The sequence below is a fragment of the Phaethon aethereus genome (genome assembly GCF_964289735.1).
Source record: "Phaethon aethereus genome assembly, chromosome: 18".
NCBI classification, from domain to species: Eukaryota; Metazoa; Chordata; class Aves; order Phaethontiformes; family Phaethontidae; genus Phaethon; species Phaethon aethereus.
This window is the reverse complement of record NC_138594.1, coordinates 9,000,518-9,024,215: the sequence shown is the minus strand read 5'-3', so window position 1 is coordinate 9,024,215 and position 23,698 is coordinate 9,000,518. Positions and strand designations below refer to the sequence as shown.

General features: G+C 47.3%; 1 protein-coding gene across 2 annotated transcripts in view; it reads left to right on the top strand.

The window, feature by feature from the left end:
* Positions 1–23,698, top strand: part of MMD (monocyte to macrophage differentiation associated) — a gene marked incomplete at both ends in the record, with an annotated part of 42,772 nt that overhangs the window by 3,044 nt on the left and 16,030 nt on the right. Inside the window, one exon of one of the 2 annotated variants that reach the window (XM_082008014.1) lies at positions 21,827–22,330. The exons of the other annotated variant lie outside the window; for it this stretch is intronic. Coding sequence (XP_081864140.1) covers positions 22,302–22,330 — 29 coding nt within the window. Of the gene's footprint in view, positions 1–21,826; positions 22,331–23,698 lie in introns of those variants that run through there. 2 annotated transcript variants of the gene reach the window in all.

The window sequence follows — 23,698 nt, the reverse complement described above, 5'->3', positions numbered from 1 at the left end:
GTCATCAGGACTTTGCCCTCTCAATGGGAATAAAATGGCTTTCTTCGTTTTGACTGCATTAGTACAATATTGGTGTACTAAAGCAGTGAGGGAGCCCTTGGGGATGTAGAGAGAATGGCAAGTAATCAAGCCACTGCGAGCAAAATTACCGCTTTGTGGAGGTCTCTGCTACCACGCTTTACTTAATGACTGTGGCAGGATTAATGCATGCAAATGGACTTTTATCAGGCCAAGCTTGCAGGAAATCACCCTTGAAGCTGCACTGCCTCGAGTGCTTGCAGTCCTCTGCCACATCCTTTGCATCACGGTGAGAAAATGGGCACGAATATTCTCAGAGCAGGGCAGCCCTTCTCCCTAAACTGTGCCGTGTAAAATGCGTATCCCTTGCCGAAATTCACATGGTATAAAAAGCATCCTGAAACCAGGCTTTGCCAATAGCTATACCAAACCGAGCTGTGCGGGGACTTCAGGAGGCTGAGAAATCCCTCTGAGATCTGCAGCATCTGACAAGCTCTGGTCCACGCTGGCAGCACGGGGGACGGCACTCATGTAGCTCTTTGCACGTACTCTGTACCTGGCTCTTCCACCACCGTTCACTTGATGGTGGTTTTGTGCCTTGCGTAATCTTAACTGTGCCTGTGTAGACGTGTGTTTTGCCCAGAGGATTAGGTAGTATGTTATGGCCTGGATATCTAGTGTAGAAATACTGTTTTGAAGTAGGTGCTGTTTGCAAGTAAGATGTTGGTAAGAAATGTATTAACATTTATTCAGAAGCAAGACGAGTTGGAGAACGTTGGATGGATAGATAAGGATTTAGGAAATATGCTCTGTTCCCAATGCTGCCCTTGGCTTGTGGGGCAACCTTGAGCAGCTCTTGTTCCCGCTGCGCTTCGCTCCATGTGTCTCTGCACCGCATTAATTTTCTCTGCTCTTCTGCCCTCTGAACTGAGATGTCTCTCTCTCCTTGGACATTTGTGCGGTTCATAAGGAGGTTACTAAAAAACTGGCATGCAGGGGCTGCACTTGAATTTCTCTCTATGAACTAACCCCAGTAGGTTCAAAGAAAACATAAAATATACTCCAACAAAAAATGGCCAGTGGGTGGAGCAGAGAAGTCGAACAAGCCACAGTAAATCTGGGGAAACCATGGACATAGAGCCTTAAGACACTTGTTTTGGGTGAGCCATGGTCATCGTGGCGGACTGACGATCTGTAGCTCTGTGGTTTGAAGGGAACTGAGTGGTGGTGGGAGGATTTATTGCTGTTCTGCAGGAATTCAGTCTGTACTGGCTCTCTTTCAATTGGCTTTAGTGCCCTTTTACATATTTACTGCTTCTGTAAAGCCTTTATTAAAAGGTTTCACAGAAACAGCAGGAAAAAAAAGATTTCTGGATTTCTCCAACATTAAAGTCAAGCATGTCATTAAATTCACTGAAAATACATCTTTCATGTAAGCCTGTTCCACTGTAAATATACTGTCTAAGCCTTCAGTGTTTTTTTTCTTTAATCCCTAATAAGCCACTACATATGAGTAGAAGATTAGTCCAGACAGACTAACCCATATTCACAAGGGAGAATTCCTTCCCATGCAGTGAATTTTTTTGAATTTGAAAAGGGATAAATCTTCTCTCCCTTTTCTTTTTTTTTTTAAATAGCACATTGTTTTTATGGTGCAAATGCTCATCCTCTGATAGTGCTAAGTATAGAAGCACGTTAACACATCCAAGTCAAACCCCTTGGCTCTAAGATGAGCCTAAGAATAGTTTTTACTGCCTAGAAGCACATAACCTTGTGTTATCAGCTATTCAGCTTGCGTAATGTTGGCGCTTTGGTGGCAATGCCAAGAGGTAAGAATTGATATTGGGTGCTTAATTGGAAATGCTGTTCTTCCAGCCATGAGCCAATACTCCTTCATGCTTAGGGGAGCCCTACAGCCCGGTGTGCCATCTTTTAGATGGATTAAAAACTGCAAGCCAAAGTCTCTCAAGCTACCTCTGTACTTTCTATAGGGCAGAGCCTGTGCCTCCTGGTCCCGCTCCAGTCCAAAGGACCTTGACTCGCTGTGCTGAATCTGTGCCGTCGTGTAGGGTCTGGGTGTTGAAAGCAAATGCATGTGCACTGCTGATGTCCCTAAGGGCCTCCTGCAGCCTCCACCCAAAATAGTTGCATTTCAGTGGTGGATGGAATGACGGCCAGAGCCGTAGCAAGGATACGCACATGAAGAAAGTGTGAAGGATGGGGGGACGTTCGCTGGAGTCTGGTGGTGGCTGCTGCCCGGGGTGAGTGCAGGTGGACTCCTGGGGCAGCTGCCAGGACTCTGAGGTAGAGACCTGGTCCTTCATGCTTGAGTGATAGAAAGCTAAATTAATTGTTTATAAATAAATTGCTCTGACCTTCACAGCAGAAAGCTGTCTAACTGTCCTGGTTTTGGCTGGGATAGAGTTAACAATATAAAAAATGGGGAAATTGGAATGGCTGCTATCTCTAGGTTCTGTTCCAACTCCTGGTTTTGCCTCCTCACTCCCTCCTTCTCTGGGTGCTGGTTTCCTTGGAGATGCTGCTGCTTAGTTTCCCTCTCTCATAATGACACTGTTTGACATTAACCTTTCAAAGAGGCATTTCCACCCCAGTGTGACAATCCAGGTGCAGTTTTTGGAGGCAGATGCTTGTCATGAAGCATCTGAATCCAGCATCTGATCACTCAACCCAGGCTTCGGATGGGTCAGTCTCTTCCCAGATCTGCAGCAGATGCTCTGTGTGAGCAACAAAACTGTGCCCTAGTTTCTCCATCTGTTAATGGCAGTAATAATTGTTACACAACTGGGGTGTTGGGTTGATTTAATTAATATTTATGAAGGAACATGAGATCCTTTCACAGGCGGTGCTATAGAGATATTGTTAATTATGAATGATTATATATTTGTGTCTCTGGGCACATAGGAGACTTGGACATATTGTTTAAGCACCCACATTTCACACTTCTTCAGTATTGAAGCTTATTGGGCCCACAGTATAGCTCTTCATTACCCTAAAAATACACTGAACTTAACTGCTCTTGCCTTCAGTGTGAGCAAAGAATATAGGCTTCTGTTTGTATTAATGATATTGCCTAAAACATCAGTAGTTTTGTATAACTTCATTAGGTAGTATTTTTCATGTTCTTTTTTTAGCCCAACCACTTCTTTTAAATAAAATAAGTATACAAATTCAGGCCAATTCTAGGTCTAAACCTTTCAAGAAAGGTCAGGGGAGGCAGGAATTGGGCACAACCTTCCACCTATGCCTTCCTCAAATGACACAACAGAGCCCCTGAAGTTCTGAGGGTTTAATGTAAATTGTCTCAAGTTTATTGCCGAAAAATGGGCCTTCATAAATCAAATCTAATAAGCATAAAGGTGGATTGAAAAAAAGATCTGTGGGTAGCAGCACTTGATTTAACGTCTACAGGTGCCATGTTCATCGGGTATAGCCACCGTACCACTTACCCTCCCCAACAACAGAAAGACAGCACTTGATGAAAGCATATTAATAGTCCTTACTACAGGTGATTTCTTTCCTATTCTCTGCATGTTCTTCCCCTCTCAGGAGCACACTAAGCACAGGCTTGACATAAGTCACATACTTGTTTCCTCAACAAGAAGAAAGCTACTTGTTTTCCTTTCAAAAGAAAAGACGACAACAGCAGCCTTGGCTTGCTGGAGGACACGGGCTTCACCTGTCCTGAGCCCGAAGGACATGTCCCATAGCAGTGAGAGAGGATCCATCAGAACTTCAGTCGATTCCCCGCTCGGAGCAGCGCAGGGATGTGCTTTGCTCTCTACAGGGCTGGCGGCAATGCTTCCATTGAACCGTTTCTCATCAGCCACCAACAGCTCTGCAGTTTCCAGCCATCCAGGCAAAGCACAGAGGTTACCAGGGCAGATAAGGTGTGAACCCAGGGACACTGGAGGGAAAGAAAAGCTCTCTACTGAGATGGAAATAGTATTTTAACACTTCTCAGGCCATTAGTTTTAGACCAGGTTTAAGTGAAACCAGGGTGATTTAATAATGGGTGGGTGTTTTTATTACTAGCAAAACCTCTGATGCAGACACAACTACACCAGGAAAAAGTAATTTGACAATAAGCCTTATTTTGCTTGCTGAAACTATGTGTGCGAACTTGGCAAACATCTTCCTTAATTAATTGAAGCTCTATTTACAGTGGATGGAAAGAGATAGCTTGTGGGGTCACACCATCATGTCTTTTTCTAGTGCAGACAAGGCTCTATAAAGGTGCATTTTTTGTTTATATATATCTGCAGAATTGAAAATTGGGGCAGCACTTGTAAAAACAAGTGTTTTGTCCCTGGGGTATTGAATAGAAGGCAAACCTTTGGCATCAGGAGGCTCCGTGTTTGTTTTGGGAAGGAGAGCTGGCAGGGATCCCAACACTAAGTCTGAACATCTGAGGAAAAGGCTGGCTGGAAAGAATTATGTTGTGACGCAGACAGGGGAAAGCCAGGAAATTCGAAGCCGGGACAGAGACTCCTACCTTAACTCATTCTGGCATGGAAAAAATAATTATGAATTATTAACACTGCATGCTTGGGACATGTATTTATGAAACGTGCTGGTGTTTAAGAGTTTCTTGGGAGGATGGAGGTTTTTACCAACTCATTGCGGCAGAGGTTAGAGAACCACTTGGACAAGTGGGAGCTTTAAGCCATAGCTGGAGAAGATATGGCTCGTAGTTGTCAAGTCTGTGTGTTTTTGCAACTGTCTTGGCAGGGTTATTTGGCCTGGGAGGACACATGTTGCTCTCCTATTATTACCTCTATAGAGTTGAAGGGACCAAGGACACTTTTTCTTTCTTTCCAACTAACTTTGTCTTGCCAGCTTTGCAATGTGGCAGGTCCCAGGGGTTCCCCCCTCCTGTGATTTTGCGTTCTCAGTATTACAAAAGTCCATCTGCTTCTTGGGTGACAGTTAAACTGCCATTAGGAGGATACAAGATACTGTCGCGGGCTGGTTAATGGGAAACGGTTTTGCAGATGGACTCGCTGCTTTTCCCCTTTTGCAAACAGAAAATCCTTCACCTTCTGCATCTGCTTAAGGTGAGTGCATGGTTCTGGTTTGCTGCCCGTTTGGTCCGTTAGCGTGCAGTGGAAGAGAGGACCCCCCCCACCCCCGGCATATAGCGTCTGAGAGGACGGGCAGCCATGTCTGCGGCAGGAGGGCAAAGAAAAGCTCCAGCGCTGGCGGGGCTGAGCGGTGCCCGTTAAAGCCTCCCCTGAAGGTTACCGAGGCCTGTCCCGCCGGGCAGAGCTTCAAAGCACGCTCGGGCTGCAGAGCCGCCGTTTCCTGTTTTGTTCGACAGCTGCTTGGGAGGCGGCGGGTTGTGACGGCGGTTTTTCTGCGCGCTCTCCGCCGGGAAGCACGCAGGGCAACCTGGAGTGACAGATGTTAGCCACGCCAGATCACTCCCGTATTTTTAGAGCAGAAGTCAAGGCATACTTAGTGGATGAAAAGGATGAAGGAAAATGGCTTCAGGCCAGGCTGTGCCCCTGCCACACAAGGTTTCTACACTTAGCAAAGCCTTGCTCTTACCTGAACCGGACCAGGCCCGGTATTGCTATTGCTCGCTTCGCAGGCAGGCCTCCGGCAGCCCTCTGGCCCGCCTGCGATGCAGAGGGCACCCCTCGATGTCCGGGTACCCCCCACCCCGCGCAGGCGGCCGGAGCGAACGCTGGGCCTCGGCGGCCGCCCGCAGAGGCCAGGCACCGTGGAGCGAGCGCCCGGAGCTCGCAGCAGGGCACGTCCCGAGCGGGGCCAGGCGCGACGCGCTGCCGGCGGCGCGGCTCTGAGGCGGAGCCATGCTGCAAGCGTGGGGCAGCTTCCAGTCGCCGCATCCTGTCCAGCACGGGGCTTGAAAGCATCCTCTTGGGTCAGAAGCGTTTTACAGCTCTGCTTTAAGTGCTGCCCCGCCAGATTAGCTCTGCTCCTACAGGGCACCAGCTTGTCTGTCTTAACGGACAGACCTCTGCCAGCCAGATCACGTCCATCCCAAACTTGCAGAATAACCCTCCAGAAGGCCGTCAGGGCTCAGATAAGCTCTGAGTTCAAAGGGGCACTTTGGACTTAAAACTCGCGGTGTGCCTGATGTTGAATTTAACGTGGGGTGGGGACAGCAAGTGCCCAAAATGACTGGGGCTGGGCGAGGCTGCCGCGCTGCAGAGGGAGAAACGGCTTTGCCGGGACAGCGCTGGCTGCTGGCGTGGGGCAGGCTCCCGCCAGGGGCGTGTGGCAAAGGCAGAAGATGCTTTACTGTTTTGTCATGGATTTAAAAAATTGAAACAATCATAATGCATATCTCCTAATAAAAGATAAGATAGGAAGAAAAGCAACCGTATCAGCTGCTTGCTTTGTTATACCCATGTTAACGTATAAGGCGTGTATACACCTACACATGCGGAGACACATGTCTGTGTGTGCGTAATTACAGGTAGTTGTATAAAGATTGCCGGTGCTTCTATTTTAACCCTGTATTACAGTATCTTGAATCCAATACCGAAGTCACCCCAACTTGACTCTCATTCTTCACCTCACCCTGGATTGCCTTTTTTCTCTTCTCCAGGAGCTCATGGGACAGGGCAGATGATCTGACAGTCAACTGCATAAAGCAACTACTGTCCTAAGCATCATCTTTCCAAAAATCAGGTTCTGGGGTACAGGTACAGCCCAGCGTGTGCACTTTGTGTTTCCCGACAAATCATTAGTCTTTCCATGCTCCAGTTCTTGGATTTGCAGGGATCAGATTCCGCTGCCTGGGACTCTGGCATGAACCTGGACCGTCCCCGAAGCTGGCGGCCTGCGCTCGGCTCTCCCTTTCCCCGCTGCAGGCAGGAGGCTACTCGAGGTAATTCAACGGGATTTCAGTGGAAGTACCCAGGGGTGACATACGTGCAATGCAGGAAGGTCCAAAGGTCATGAGTACAGCCACGATTAATATTTGGCTGCCATGCTTCAGAGCCTGTGTCAAGACGCGATTTGGCTGCTGGACGTGCCGCTTCGTGTTTCTGCCATCCGCCTCTGGTTTCAGGTCAAGCAGCTCCCTGGCTGTCGGTTTTCCCACTCCCTTTGTTGCTCTTTGTGCAATGACATGACCACTAATTGCTCCAGCAAATTAACTGTTAAAAGACAATGTCTTGGTCCTCAGACCAGCCTATGGATTTGAGGAAGGCTTTCCTGAGAAGCAAAGGCAGTTACAGTTATGAACTCCCTAAATCCATGTCATTAGATCATGCATCTGGGAGACACAGCACTTTGCTCTCCTTTCAAGGACCTCAAGCAGTGTTTTTTCATAGTCATCAGTCAGGATGCTTCGTAGAGGACAGACAGCATTTTTCAGGTGGAGATGAGATGAAAACAAATATTTGTTTCAGTTTGAGATAAAATAATTTGTCTAATCAGACTGTCTTCCTCTGACATCTGTCCACGAAATACAAACTACAGAGAGGCAAGCAACAACTCTGGACTTAAAACTCGAGTCCCTCCTCAACAGGCTGAGTGTCCTGTCCAGCAGAGCTTTCCCTGGGTTCCCAGGGCTTTCTTGCATTATGTAAGGTTTGATGCAATAACAAAAATAGCTTCTTTACTCTTTTGAAGACTTTGGTATCCGGTAAAGCACCTCATTCTCTGAGTAGCTTTGCACCTTCAGACCCTGGGTCCTACGGTCCCTGAAAACCTCCCATGCAGAGGGGACATGCAACGCTACAGGCGCAGCAGCGCGGGCCGGTCCTTACCCAGCCGGGGCCAGCTGCTGGGAACAAGACCCTTGTTTTTGTCGGCAGAGATCTCACTTCTGGCAGACCTGCACAATGGCCTGTGCCTCGCAGAAGGCAGACTTGTACACAAGCCATAAATCACCAGGTCTTTTCTTTCACTACCTTTTGCATATAATAATAGCAGTCCTACTTTCTTTTTGACAATGCAGTGATTTATCACTTGGCAGTGGCCTAATGAAAACCCTGCTGCTGTTCTCACTGGAATTTGAAAATCGACATCACAATGAGGTCCTTCCTTGACCCTCCCCTCTCGGCCACTCCTGGAAATTAGAGTGTCTTCACTCTAATGAGCTCAGAGGATTGGGGAGTTGCAAGAGAAAAAAAATCAGCTTCAAAAATACCTAGCCTCCTCTTGCAAATATGTCAGGACATGTTTTTGGATACAGACCTCTCCTACCTGAACAGGCTTGTGCTCTCCTTGTTCTGTGGCTTCTTCAGGTGAGCTATTTCTTGGCTCCAGCCTATGGTTTATGATGCAAGGCCATGTTTACTTTGCGGGAGGTATGTTGCAACATCTAGACCTGATCTTCACCCCAGTTTTTGCTCCCCTCTCTGTCACTTCTGCAGTCAAATCTAGATGGCAAACCGGGGTCACCCGTCTCTCTGTGTGTATACACACACGTATATATACATACATACAAACACACACCTGCCTGTTTGCAATATATACGCATCTTTGCAAGGCTTCCAGGAGCTGCCTCTAAACCGACAATGCAATCATAGCAGCAAAATGGAAGAAAGCACACTAAATAGAAGTGACGGTAAGACCAGGACGAGGCCAGGAGATGCTGATTTCGGGGCTTTCCTCCTTCCCAAGGGTAGATGGAGGGGTCTTTGAGGCTTCTCAGTCCCCTCCCTGCGGGTCTGTTCCCTGGCCATGTGGGCTCTGAACTGTGCCCACATGCAGGGCTGAGCCACGGGTGACGTGGAGGCAGAGCCCAGCACCCAGAGGTGCTGCCGGTCTGCGGTCCCGTGCTCACGCTTCTGGGACGTAACTTCTGCTTCAGGCCAGGCGACGGCCGCTCTTCCGAGCGCACTGGTCTGTGACTAAGGACCCACCGGCTGTAGGAGTTTGTCAAGGAAAACTAAATATTTGTCAGTGGTTGAAAAAACTCAGCTGAAGGTGGTTTGTTTTACCAAAAAGTTTCAAAACCAGTCAGGCATCTTGTTGCCTTTCAGGGTATTGAAAATTTTCCTTATCTTACCTTTTTTGTTGGGTGAGATTATTTCTTCCAGAACTAGTGCTATGAGGTCAATCAGATTTCAAATCCAAACTCATGGCTATGGAAACACTCCTCCTCTCCTTTACTAACCTGAGTGCTGGATTAGAAATCTGACCTGCTTTCACAGCCAAGGGAGAGGGATGGGTACCTCCCGAGGAAATTCAGATCTTACTTGGATTTTGTGTCTTCTGAGACAAAGCTGAAGAAAGCACTTCATTTGGATGCTTAAGGTTCAGTGGGAAGAACACGGGTTTGGTCTCCACATTTTGGGTTTCTGGTCCTGGAGAGGCGGTGTGAGCACAACTGTACAGAAGATCCACTGCAGATGCATGTCTTAGAAGATGGTTGTTGTGTGAACTATACATTAGAATTTGTATAGGTTTGGATGTTGTGTAAATAATAGTCTTTTGTAGTAAGACACACACACACTGTCTGGCATACGTATTTATTTAGTAGCAAGGTGTCAAACCATCAAAACCAGTCTGCCATAGCTGACGGTTTCTGACTGTGGCCTCTCTGGGGAGCCGGGTGTTATTTTTCCAAGTGGGATGGTTAATAGATACCAGCTTTGCCGCTACAAGAAGAGGAAAACAGCTGCAGTTTTTACAGTCAGGCAGCTAAGCATGGCCATCCCTGCGCAGGAATACCGTGTTACGCTCACCTAGCTGTGGCGCGGTAAAAATTATACACGCCTCATCTCCCCAGGGGTTTTACAGCTATGGAGCTGAGGCACATTAATTATCCTGCCGTCAAAACAAACCACTCTCCTGCGCTGAGGACAAAGCCACTGCTCGGAGCTGGCCTCGGGAGCTGGAATAACAGGGCTACGTGAGGTCGGGGCCGGAGGTGAGCTGGCAGGCGCCCCGGGCAGGCGCGCAGAGTGGCTGCCCGCGCTCCCGCGTGCTGGGCTCAAGCTCAGGCTGCGTCCCCGGCTAGTGTGCCCATTTTTGACAACAAAAAAACCCCCAGCTTCGCCACCTCCTCTCTGTGAACATTGGAGGAAGGATGAGCATCGTCTCATTCCCCTCCGAGCTGGGAACTCTCTCCAGCATGCAAAACTTTCCAGTTGGTATAGACACACCATAGCGTAGGCTGCGACTGACACTTCTTTGGCATCTGGGTGCACAGGTTTTTTTGGGGGGTCAGAGTGGGAACCGCTGCTGGGGACCCATCCTCACAAAGCTTCAAAACCAGCAGCAGATGACTGGGATGCAGTCCCACATGGGCTCATCGGTCCTTCACGGGTGCTAAGACTGAGCTGATGTCTTGATGATGCTGTTCTCCATCCCTCCTCCATCAAACCCGAGCTGCGGCGGGTAAATTCTGACCCAGACGGAGACTCTGAACTGCTTGGTTTGTGTTTTTACATCCCAGCATAAAAAGCCGGACCTGGGACGTAAAGCTGTGCAGCCAGCGTGCCAGAACGCAGGTCTGGAGAGCAGCCGTGGCGCGCACCGGCCGTTCCTGGCGCGCCACGCGTGCTGTTGAGCGCAGGACTGCCTTCGGAGGCGGGCGCGCTTATCACCCGCAGCGACGTTTAATGGAGAGCCAACCTTTTTGGCAGTTTTTCATTGCGGGGAGGGGAGAGGGTTTGTGTGAACTGGATTTGTGAAGGCGGTTGTACAAATATTTGTTCTCTGCTCCTTAGCAGCAAAGGGATGAGTACAAACAACATCTCCATTTAAGGACCCACTCGCTTGTTACAAAAGGCTTGATCCAATCTTGGTTTTGTTACGGACCTCCAGCTCGTTTTGTAGGTTGGGTAACGTGTAGCTCGGCCGCTGCCCCACAGCACCGGACGGAGGCGAGAAGCGATGCTGCAGCGGTGGAGATCTTCCTGCGCAGGGAAGGGCTTTGGTCCGTAAAAGGGACACCTTTGGGATCCTCAGTCACTCATACAATTCCATCTATATCTTGTTGTCGCAAGCATCCATCTGCACCCCGTGAACGCAGGATCTAGCCATGAGCACCCGAGCAATGGCACGCTCAGTGCAGGTGGTTATTTACCCAATGAGACTTGGCTGCTCCAGGCAGTTCCCTCTCCTGCAGTCACTGCATCAGAAGATAATGTTCTTACTACAAAAAAAAAAATTCTAAAGACAAAAAAATTCACGGGAAAAATTTTAGCACGCGGATGCAGTGCATGAGATACGTTAGGACCGCTCTGCAAATGACCCAGGATCAGATTATCAAGACTGCTGTTTATAAGACCTCTCCCTCTGAGCCTTGGTTAAACCTTAGGCCCCATGTTGAAAAGTAAAAAGAAAATGAAATATTGAATAGCTGCTCCCAAAGTCAAGGCACTCTATCCATTGTGTGTGATTTTTCATACAGGAAAAATACTGTTTGATTATGGCATTAAATACTGTGCCATATTAGACATACACAGAAAGATTAAACCAGAGTTGACTTTCATTCCAGTGCTCCCTAATGCTAAGGCATTTGATTTTGCAACTTTAGTACTATTCTTTTATGCTGTAGGTGGAGATATTTTTTTGCTTAAAAATGTTTATTTTTGAACCACCCCTTGTGTGGTGGAGCACAGCTCTCTGCTGTGCCTGTAGGAAAACTGTAATAAAAATAATGGTTTGAACAAACTATCTTGGATGATTGCAAAAGCATGTAGCCTTAATTTCATTTAATGATTTCATATCAGACTTATATCATCACTGTAATTTGATATTAAAATTTTTGAAGTTTAAGTACAAGAACATTTCTGGCAGTTGTTTTTAGTAAGAGCCCCATTAATGTCTACTTAACTGGAGACAGAAAGAGTCAAGTACACAATCAATTACGGAGATGTCTGCCTGACATAGCAGACATACGCCTGGTAGCATAAAATCTCAAACAAAAAAGAAACACTCTTTTAATATGAATAATCTGGAGATTTAAAAGTATCAGCCATCTTTAAACAGCAATATATTGGTGACTAAAAGCAACACTAAAGTCTATTGCACTACACAGCCTGTAGTTTAACCACCATTTATTTTAACCTACGGTGCAGGCATGCAAGTGGAGGCATAGAGTACCCCTCAGTTTGGATGGGATTATGTAACCGTCCACAGGTTGGGCCTCTGCTCCCCAAAACTCTAGACTGAGAGCAGAGAGATGGGCTCCTCCAGAGTATCACCCATCCTCTGCTGAGGGGCATCCTCCCTCAGAGGAGGTTCCCTCCTTTTAGTCTTGAAGGACACTAAAGATCTTTGAAATAGTTAATGGTAGTTCAAGTGTACCTGATACAGCTCTACTGCCAAAATATGGGAATTTGGATTTCCGCTGAAAAACTGAAGTGTGCATTTAGAACATTCTGATAAAAACTTCTGCCATTTTCACTGAAGCCTCCGCAGAGGTTTTCCCAGTGCCGAGGGAGCTTTGGGGTCCTTTTCTGTGATGCAAAAAGCAAGTCTTTAAGTAAATACTATTACAAGACTCCAGTAAAATTACAAAGAATTGGTAGCAATTCAGAAACCCGCATTCCTATTTCTTCTAGATGTGAGGCTGCTTGAAACGAGTCGCGTACAGTCGATACGAGCGGCACGGGGCACAGTGGCGGGCGAGGGGCCAGCCGCGGGCACGGGCAGCCGCCACCGCGGCGGTTAGCTGTGCGACGCGCCGGGCACGCGCCGGGTGAGCGGCAGCGTGCCGTCCCCATCCTCGCTCTCACACCGCGCCTGTACCTCACCCCGTAATTTATAAAATTGGTCCTGCTAAAGCCAAACAGGAGGAGCGTGGTGTGACCTCAGCTGGGAGGAATGGTCCAAGCAGAGCACAGGAATTCCCGGGCTTTGATCTGCTGCCAGCGCTGCGTCCCGGCCGCTGGGCAAGCTACGGAGGAAACAGATTTTGAAAGCGTGGCCTTCCTCCAAGGCTCTGGGTTCCGTTCCCAAAAATGAGGCCTTGCAATTTTGCATCCACAAGCTACAGATAAGAAGGCTGGAACATCCAGTGCAGCAGAACAAGCCCCGCTGAGGATTCCTGCTCCTCTCTGTGGACAACCAGAAGCAGCTCAGAAGTGACAGCCCCAGGGAAGGAGCAGTTTCTGAAAAGCTGTGCTCTGTACACACAGACATCTCCATTTCAGCTCTTCATCAGGGATATTGTCTGTTTGTTTCTTGATTTTGTTAAGCCAATTTATCTCCTCCTTGTAAATATTGCTAGCTGAGCCTCAGGACCCAGGAATCCAGAGGACAGGAATTTGCTGTCTGAGGGTCCAATGCTTGAAAAGCAGCTTGAGGGACTCCTGTGCCCCTCTGGACTGTTGTTTACCCACTCACTGCCCAACTGGCTCCTAAAAACCTCCCGATTATTAGGGTTTTTCCCCTTTAGGCCTCCCAGCAGTTACGTGATGGGTCGGTCACTCATCGGTGCCAGTCCAGTCACTCAGTTGCGTTGCTGGAATGCTGTAGAGTTTCATCCACCACAACAGAAAAAGTCAGGTCAGAGTCTGTCTGAAAACTTACCCCTTCCACCAAGGATAACACAATTTATAACTCTATCTAAAGGGTGGGGTGAAAATTAACTGGATGCTGGAGGCAAGGCCTCACAAAAGTTGCCAAGAGCAGCAACATTGGTTTTGCAATCACTCTGTTTGCCGGTCGAGTAGACAAATTTGTGCTGGAATCAAACCTCCGATGCCACTGCCTCTTGCAAGTCTTCCAACCTCTCACTGACTTGGCCTGTCCACCAGTAATTAAATGGCACATGCCAAGAGTTTCCTATCATCCAGAAGGGACGTTGTGAAATTGAAATCCTTTTACCCTTTATAACATACCACAAGCAAGAGAAAGAGTGTTCGGATTTTTGTCCTTGCATACCGTAAGTTATTTCTGCAGAAACACTGGGAAAAAAAGTCTCTCGACCTATGAGGGGAATCGCGAGTTAGATGATCACCCAGCTCTTCTTGTCCTGGCCAGCCCCTCCACCCCTTTCCAAGGCTGACAAGCGTTACTTAGATCGGGGATCGGGAGATGTGGTAGGGACAGTCTGTCTGATGTTCGCTGGGCTCTAGTAAAGAATTTGCTTCTGAGATATATTCGTAAACATTTGCAAGAAATAGAGAAAAATGGATTCATATTTTATTAAGTCTGTTTACAAAACCTAGAAGACCTGAGATAATGCTGTGCATTGGAGTATAGACGTTTTCTCCCTTTCCAATTGTATTTAAGGAACCTAAAACAAAATAAAACTACAAGCTGTCGGCGAGACGCTTTGTGAGAAAGCCCCACGCGTTGCTGGCAGGAAGGGCAAAGCGAGTCCACGGGCTGCCTGGCTCCTGGGCTCCGGGCAGCCCCCGCCAGCGAGGCTGAGCCCCCGCGCAAGCCGGTGTTTCACGACCCACGCAGGGCAGTCAGGCTCCTCTTCAACTGACTTCCACTCATCTTCAACTTTATCTTCTGTATTTGTTTATTTTTAAACTATTGAGAAAACTAGGTACGATTTTAAGCTAAAAGACAATCATAAAAAATAATATCATTCAAGCAAACCTATCTTAAAAATCTCAAAATGAGACTATCCAATCAGAGTAAAATTTCAACCATATAACCACTGACGAGAAATCAATTCGTTTTCGTTTGCTAAATATGTTTAAAATCTCTAAGCAGTCCAAATAGGATGTGGAAATCATTTCCTCTCAGATGACAAATGACGGGCTAAATTCCACCTCCTCTGTTCACTTCAGGCTTAACCTAGAGCTGAGAGAAAACAATGAGAGTATTTCCGTTAATAAATGGATTTTCTGTTCGACCGATTAAGTAACAGCTTATTTCACTTCATTGATTGTGATGTCAAAAATGAGGTATTAAGAGTGATTATGGATGGCAGACACATTCACAGAGCAAAAACCCAGTGGTGGGAAGAAAAAAGGAGGGTAAAAGTTTTTGCATGTCAATGTCATAAACATCAATCCAAGACGGTCTCCTTTGCCTGTGGGAAGGGATTGAAACATGGAACTGGTTTATTCTGGCTTTGGTATAAGTGTGAACATTTTTCACTTACTTTTGAAAGGCAAAAATTTGTGGATATATAAAATATTGGGGCCAAAGAGAAATAATTTGTTCTGCATGGGTAACACACTGCTAAAAAAAAAATCTTCAAAAGCCTTTACTTTTAGAGGCTTAGCATTGATGCCAAAATCCAACATCTGTGAGATGAGCAATTAATGCTCTTTTTTTTTTTGCCAAGAGTGGAGTGCAGCTGGTAGCAATGCTTTTCTTTGCAGGCCACCATAATGAGACCCCAACCAGTGCAACCAGAGGATCGTGTGGGAGTCTCAGTCTCCTAGGACCTGCTGACTCTGAAAGTATATATTGTTATAACAGAGTAATTCTTTATCCTCTATTGTAGATGTCCTAAAGGCAGGCTACAACACTGAATTTCATCACTCTATTATCCCTTGATTTAAAACTGAACTGTCATTTTTCAAGGGTTCTTGACAGTGAGGACCAAACTGAACCCGAAGACAATGGCAGCTGTTCAGCTCCTGAGTCAGGTTGTCCTGATTTGGCCTTTTGTATAAAATTCCCTTTATGAGTGAATTTTACCTTTATATTGCCTTTTAATAAACTCCTATTTGTGGGTTAGCTTAAATGACATACTGATTTCTGTTGGAGGAACCAACAGAGATTCTAAGGGCTATGGGCCACTCAGCCATAACCAGCAGGTTAAAATCCCTGATCATCTTTTCTACGGTGCAATTACTAAGAGCCAAAAAACCCTGATATCTGTTATTTCTAAACAAGCCTGGAATTCTGGTACCTTCATGACTAAAGCTTCCCAAAGGAAATACTACAGAATCAATATCTGAAAGCAGGATATTTCTGTATTTTTTGAAGTAAAAGTTCTCTGCAGTCATTAACAGACTTGATTCATCTGATGACTCACAATTTGTGCAGCTGGTCCACGGCCCGTAAGGAGCCCGACAAGTGCTGCTTGTCTCTCCTTCTCTAAGATGGGATCTTGTCTCAGTTACACAAAGCACCTCCCGCCCTTGAGTCATCTTCTTCATCTAAGGAGAAGGTTGAATGCCTAACATGCAACAAGGAGGAATTTGATTTCTCACTCCAACAGAAAGTTCTTTTTGTAACAAATAAATCAGTGTGATCCTACTAGAAAATGTTACTGGTTGAAATACATTTGAGGTACATCGTGAATCCAGATGAACCCAAGCTTGCAACTCAACGCAAGGCAAACATATCAGTGTTTTTGAAACAGTCTCAGCAACTGGTATATTAGAAGATATGTTTTTAGGATCAAGTGCACCATGGGATCTTAGCAAATTTCAAAAAAAGACCTTTTCCTATTTTGCTTTTTTGAAGATACAGATTAGTATAAAATTTTATCTTCTTCGGTTTTCTCAATATGCATTTTGAAATCTATGTAATTTTGTTTACTACCACAAATGCAATCCATGGCAGAACTATAATCTGATACACAGACCAAATGACTGTGAAATAATGTTTCTCCATTATTTTCCTGAAGATGCAATTAAATTTCATTAGTCACATAGATAATCAAATTATAATTTCAAGTCTGTCTCTTGTTTAGGGGCTTAGCTCTCATTGATTTGAAGTCCCTAAATCAGTGAACAACCAACATAGTCTCTCTGCATTTTGGTTTAAGTTTTCTGAGCGATCATAGCTTACATTTTCTATGACGTATTTAGGTTTTATTTTTACTATGAAATTGCAGACTCACACCAAATTTTAAAATGTTAATAACTCAGCCATTGCTTTCAAAGTCGTCCAATGGCTCAATTCACAGATGATTTAAATAGTCAAATAATTTTAAAACATCACTGAGAGCTTATAGCTACACTACTCATTTCCCATTAATTGCTCTCGTATTAAAGATTCCTATCGACTTAAAGTACCTTTGTATTATTTCCCAAGCTGTTTATTGTCCTCACAAAATCTTGTGGGTTTATGGCCATGAAAAATATACTTTTCTCAGAAATACTGACAAAAGAAAAACCTTCAGCAGAATTTGCAATTTTATTATCTATCCTAATCTAATCTAATACAAGGCACATACCTCTAAAATAACTTGTTTTACTTGCAGTGAATCTTCTCTATTATATTACCAGGTAATGCTGTAATCTCATTTCATGTTTAATGCTGGCAGCGAGAGCGCTGTGACATCAGGTAAATGTTTATGTTTCAACATTTCCACTGCAAGTGGCTATATATGCCAAGGAGCCAGCCCTTCTTAGGGCTATGTCACCCTGGAGAAGTTGTCCAGGCCAGAACGAATTCCATTGGTATTTGGAAAGCTATTTATAAGCCTGCCTTCAGTGGGATGGCCTTATTAATTAGACTGGGGGAAGGCTGAGGGAGGGAGAGGCACTCATTTCACAAGACCATTGACACGCATTTCAGTAAAAGATGCTTCTCCTTCACACGATGCTCAAAAAAGACTGTTAGATAAAGTAGAAATCTGGGTCAGTTTGCAGCAACAAAAAAAAAAAATAGAGCTACATTCATGCTGCCTGCAGGACCCTCGTCCTGGTTCAGACCCACAGCATGCCATTTTACAGGGCAGTTCTGCTGCCGTGTCCTCAGATGTGCTGAGAGCCCAAGCCCTCCTCTGCGGGGCTCTGGGTTGATTTGCCCGCTTGGCTGCACTGCAGAGATGTGTCTGAGGACACGCGAAGGGGAGCACAGCCTCCACCTTTCCCCCGAGTGCTCCCAACCACCCCACAGCTCGCACTAAAGCGCGACCTTGTGCCCTGAGCGGAGCAGGCAGCAGTTCATCCTGGGCTCACCTGAGACACACTGCTGTCCTGGTCTTACAGTCCACGTTATTGAAAAACTGATTTTCCTATAGGAAATTTGAAGAAAACATAGAATTTCCTTCCAAAATCATATCAGTAAGTTATATTTTACCAAGCAAGATGATCTTTTTTAGAATGTATTTCTACCATAGCCACACACAGAGGTATGAAGCAGTCACTCAGTTACAACTATGCCTTCTTCAGAATTTGACCTCTATAAGGAAGGGAAAGAGCTCTACCTCTAAATCAAACCATAGTGAAACCATCACCTTCCTCCATTATCACGTACACCCCTAAGAAAGGGAGGCTAGATCCTCATATTCTGTTTGTTACAAAGCCAAAATAAGACAGAAGGGTATCTTTCTCCACCCTTACTTACCAGAAATGCTTGATTTATTCTCCCGTGTAGACTGGGAGTGGAGAGGAGTTTCACCTGTCAAACTTGTTTCCCATGCCTCATTAAGGGCCCCGCGCGGCTCAGCTTGTCTCCCTGCTGCATTAAATTTCCTAAGAGCTTCCTGAGCCATTGCGTGCTGCCCTGCTGCCTCCGCAGTCAGCCCGTCACCACTGGCAACTCCGAAAAGTAAGTACTTGGGCACATTAGCAACGTCTTGTCACCGATACATCCGTTTTGGCAGCTGTGGAGCTGCTTATGAATGTTTGCTTCTCTGTTATCTGTTTAACAAATCAGGAGACTAGTTATTGTGCAGGCTTATAGCAAGAACTTGTCTGTGCTAAACGGCTAGAAGAAACTCAGCTTTTGTGTGAGATGTTTAGTTTTATTAATATAACCTCCTGATAGAGTTTCATTCACCACGGACATCTCATATGGCACTTAAAATTTCATCTTGGGTGGGGAAAAGGAAGCTTTCAGCAAGTCCTGTCTATTCGTTTGATAGATTTGTGCAACCCAAGACAATTTTGCAATGCAGTGAGAACTACAGATCCCACTTTTGTGTCCCTGTTTGCATAATCCTATAAAAGCATTTGATGTCTGATTCAGAAATTACATATGTCCATGTGTGTCAATTTAATGCTCATCAATAGTCCAGGAGTACAAGTTCCTCCATCCCTAGACAAGTAGATAGTGAAGGACCAGCAGGAGTAAAATTTGACCTAGAAATAATAAGGGCAAACCACATAGCTCACGTACTCATTGACTTCCCTGCTGAGACTGTCAAGAATTGCAATTAGTAACAGATTTGCTATGCAAACACCTTCTATTAGATGTCAAATAGGCGTCTATTAGGTATCAAATGGGGATTGCATAGCTCGTTTTGGACAATTCGTTTTACAGATACCTCACAGTCCTGATCAGAATTAAATTCTCTTTGCCCAGTGAAAAAATAATAGGTTAAATTTCTTATAAACAAGCCCTTGGTTGTTCATTTTCAATCTATTGCTCCTTCTTCCAAATGCACTAGGTGGTAGTGCTCCACAGCAGGGGTGCATTCAGTAGGGAAAGTTCTCCCATCTTCTTGTAACCCTGACTCACCTATTAAAGTGCATTTCTGGATGAACCCACTATGATATATTTCTAGTCTTGAGAGCATTTTTTAATCAAATGGATATTGGGTATTTGAAGGGAGTGTTTTTCTTTCATACTTTGTAAATAAGAGTAATGAAACTAATAAGGATTCTGCTTCCTTAATTTTGTATGCTTAGTGGCAATTTTTAGGATTTAGATTTAATAGTGAGTTGGCCCATAGTAAGGGGTTTCTTCGCTGTGATTTTTTTTAAGGCATCCTGATTCATTAGATCATAAAAAGCAATTACAGAGATGAGTTCAACAAGAGACAGTGGTACTAAAAACATGTTATTGGTCAGGACCGCTTTAACAATATCTATGCTGAGTAATTTAGTGGTATCCTTAAGAGACACAGACATTCTGTTCAAAATCTTCCAGTCTCATCACTGCTGTCATCATGGTTCGTGGTCATCTTAATCTGGTTGCTCCCAGTGAAGCTTCATGATTTGAATGTTCTCGTTTTCATCCAAAATAAACAAGTTTGAAACAGTGATTTTTTTGTTAACTGTATCTTAAATCTGTAAATCTTTGATGTTCCAGCAACAGGAAGCTATGCCAATTGTTGTTTTAGAGATCTTACAATTTGTGAGAGCTGTGATCACAGAACAAAGGTGGAAAAAGAGGCTTTGGAAACTCTGAGGAGAAAAACTCTCTGTGACACATCTTTGGGTAGAGTCTAGATCAAATGTCAAAGGCAGCAGGGAAGTAAATGGAGAGTGGTTTGGGAAGAGACAGAAAAACAGACAAAAAGGTGCAGAGGGAGTGAGAGAAGATGGAGACAAAATGCAATGTCTCTGCGGGCACCTTTGAAGGTCTTGGCAAATTCATTTTACAGGAGTCAGTCCAGCTTTTTACCAGAGGCACAAAGAAGCCAGCCTTCCAGTCCTGGTGTCCATGATGTCACATGTTCCTCAACATTTTTACAGCCTGAAAGAGCTAATTATTGGGGCAGTCATAGAGGAATGCAAGGATGGGGATGTGGTATTGCAAAGGAAGTTAGCTGCACCGCCACAAGTTCTACTTCAAAATAAAGCCACACTATTAGGATACTTCTGAAGGTTCAGATGTTCAAATGCAGCCATGCCTGTGTGGGTTTTTCAGTGGAGTCCTCAAACTTTGCTCCTTTTGGATTAACAGATAACATAAGCAACATGAAACTTTACCAGCAGTGACACTATTAAAGCAGGTGACAGATTGTACCAATTTATTAACAGCGATACCTCACCAAGATTAATGGAAGTGTTTCTCAGGGAACTAGCTTGGCTCTGCATTTCAGGCGCTGTCCTGTCCAGCAACAAGCTCTACCCTCCCCTTTGAGCGAAGCTGAGCAACCGACTGTCTGCAGTGGTCTTCTGGCGCAGCCCCAGCCATGCTTGCAGCAAGCCCCTGTCGGAGACCAAAATCTGCAATTTGTGCCAGAAGAGCTTTAATCCATCCTGAAACTAGAGAAACTGAGGGGCAAGCAAGTCTTGTTGTGGCAGCTTACAAAGCTGTTACTGCCTCATCGTTTGCTCACTCCTGGCATGGAGGAAGATTTAGTAAAAGGAACTGAGGGCCATGAAAAGTCAGATTTAGCCTGACGACCAGCCAAGACATGATGCTCAGACTTCCTTCTGCTGCCTGTGGTGGAGGTGGCTACCTGGCAGAGGTGGCATGTTCGGCTGGGAAGGTGACTTACCAACCATGGCAGCAGCAGTCAGCAGATCTGTCTCAGTCCTGCCTTAAACGATGCCTATGACGGATATAGTTTATTTGTCTAAACCAGTCGTTTGCTTTGGTGTGCCTGTGCTAACTGCTTTTGTTGAGGGCTGGAACTGTTCAAAACCCCATTGTAAACAAGATCTTGGATTAGAAGACAGAAGCTTGAATCGAATTTATATTCTCCTAATTCATGCCATGGTTTGTACTATACAAGGCAACACCCATTCATCTTACGGAAACATGCTTGACAATCTCTTCACTCGCGTAAAGTAACCCTTGCTTGGAGAAGTTTGGTTTGAGTAGATAAGATTATGGTTTACAGCTGGGGGAACTGGCGTGATTGCTACCCCGATTATCACCAGCAGTTTAGCCACTGTAACCTTGATTTAGAGCAGAGTAAATTACCCCACGCGTGGCTCTATGTGACAGCAGGGCCAGGGCTTTGCCGGAGGAGCGCCGGGCAGTGCCCCTGCCCGCGAGCAGGCGGCCAAGGGCACCCCCGGGCCGGGGCCTCGGTCAGCCTATGCCACGGCCCTTGGGGAAGGGCTCTTCCAGCTTCTAGACTTTAAAGATTAGGCATGTTGAAATCGCTGCTGCCACATCCATCTGCTTATTTGGGTGCATGTGTTGAGACAATGGCAATTCAACCACCGTCTCCTGTCACTCGGCGATGTTAAATCGCGGCCGTCCCTCCCAGGGCTGCGGGGGACGAGCTGCAGCCCCCGCCATTGCTGCTGCTGTTTTCCGGGCCGAGCCTGGAAACCCGTCTCGGCCTGGGCCACCCTCGGCGCGACCCCGCGGCCGGGCCGCGGCTCCCGCTCCACGCCCGGCGCCTCCGCCCCGAGCCCCCATCTCCCGGGGAGAGGTGGCCACGGCGGCGGGTCGGCCTCCGCCAGCAGCCGGGGGCTCCACCGCGCCAGGCGACCTCCCCGCCGCCGCCATCCGCCCAACGCGCTCCCGCCATGGCCGCCGCGGGGGCGGGCCGCTGCGAGCCGGGCCGCTGTGGGCGGGCCGGGGCGGAGGGAAGCGCGGGCCGGGCGGGCTGAGAGGAGGCGAGAGGCCGGTTAAAGCGGCCGCCTGCAGCCGCCCGCCCGGCTCCCGCGCCTCACCGACGGACGGCGCCGGCCGTCGCTGCGCGCCGAGGCGGCTCGCACGCCAATGAGGGCCCGGACTCCGGCCCTCGCTGCCTCAGGAGCCGCCCGCAGCCTCCCGTCCCGACCCCCCGCCCGCCGCCCGGCCGGGGTGGGCGGCCTGGACCCATGCGGCGGCTCCAGGAGAGGTTCAGGAGGTGAGGTCGCCCCCTCCGCCGGCGGGGACACCTCCCCCCCCTTCCTTCGCGGCGGGGCCGCGCTGCCCCCGGCCGCCCTGACGGGTGGGACCCCCGGCCGCCGCCGCGCTCCCCTCACGGCCGGGCGGCCACGCTGGGGCCGGGGACACCGGGCATCCGCGGCGGAGCCCGGGGTGGTGTGGGGACTGGGGTGGGGGTACCCGAGATTGTCTCGTCCCTGTCGCCCTATCTCGCCCGACCCCGCGTGGCCCCGCTGCCGAGGCGCCGGTCGCCATCCCCGGGGCCGAGGGCCCGCGGCATCGCCGCTGCCGGGCGGGGAGAGCAGAGCCGTCCCGCCGGCGTGTGAGATGGGGCCCTGCGCGTCGTCTTTTTTTTTTTTTTTTTTTTTTTTCCCCTTTCTTCCCCTCTTTTAAATGGGTGAAGGTTCACGCATCCGGCCGCGGGTCACAGCCCGGGCCGTGCCTCCGCGGTGCCGGCCCCGTGGCCCCGGGGGCGCGCTGCCCTCCGCGGCCGCCCCTGCGCGCCCGTCCGCGCCCCTCAGCTGCGCGCCGGCGCTCCTGCGGGTGTCTCGGGGCCGCCCGTGTTCACGGGGGGTCGGCTGGGTAGCGGTCGAGGTTCTTGGGTAGACGTGTGTGACTGTGGGCTTCAGGTGCTTAATTAATTGCTCAACGTCCAGATGCAAGGCCGGTGGAAGCCGAGTGACAGTCTGTCTCCCAGATAGACCAGTTTCTGCGGTGGTTTCCCTCAGCAGGGACACAGCTGTAGGGCTGCCCTGCTCTCCCTTCACCGACTTGCTCAAAAAACCAAGCTAAGCATTAAAAGGGGAATAAAATTGAAGGAGAACTGAAAGAGATAAAAATATGAGTGTGGTCAACTCCCGTTTCTGTACTAGCCCACACCCAAGCTGTTACCTTGGCTGATGCGCTGATGTGCTGCAGCACCTGACGGGACTTCTGTGCGCTCTTTGCTTGGGATTTTTACTTCAGGCTTGCCGGAAGGTTGAGGAGTCTTTTGGGAGGTCAGTGGGATGCACAGGCGCTTTTGTGCATGCCATAATCCATGTACGATACCACGATTACTAATGGGTTCCCAGAGTATTGCAGATTTCATTTTATCTTCAGTATCGTGCTGTAAGTACATGAACCTTTACACAGCATGTGATTTCACTGATCTGAATTATTTCTGTGGTTCAGTGGTTCAGTGATAGTAAAGATTATGTGGACAGTTACAAACCACAACTAGGCATTTTCCAATCTAGGAAAGAAAGTGCCTAGTCCAGAGGAATATGTCTCTATTTTGAATTGAGTCAACTGAATTCGTGAAGAGGAAATACCTGCCAGTTCGGTCAAAGAAATCAAGCTTTTAATA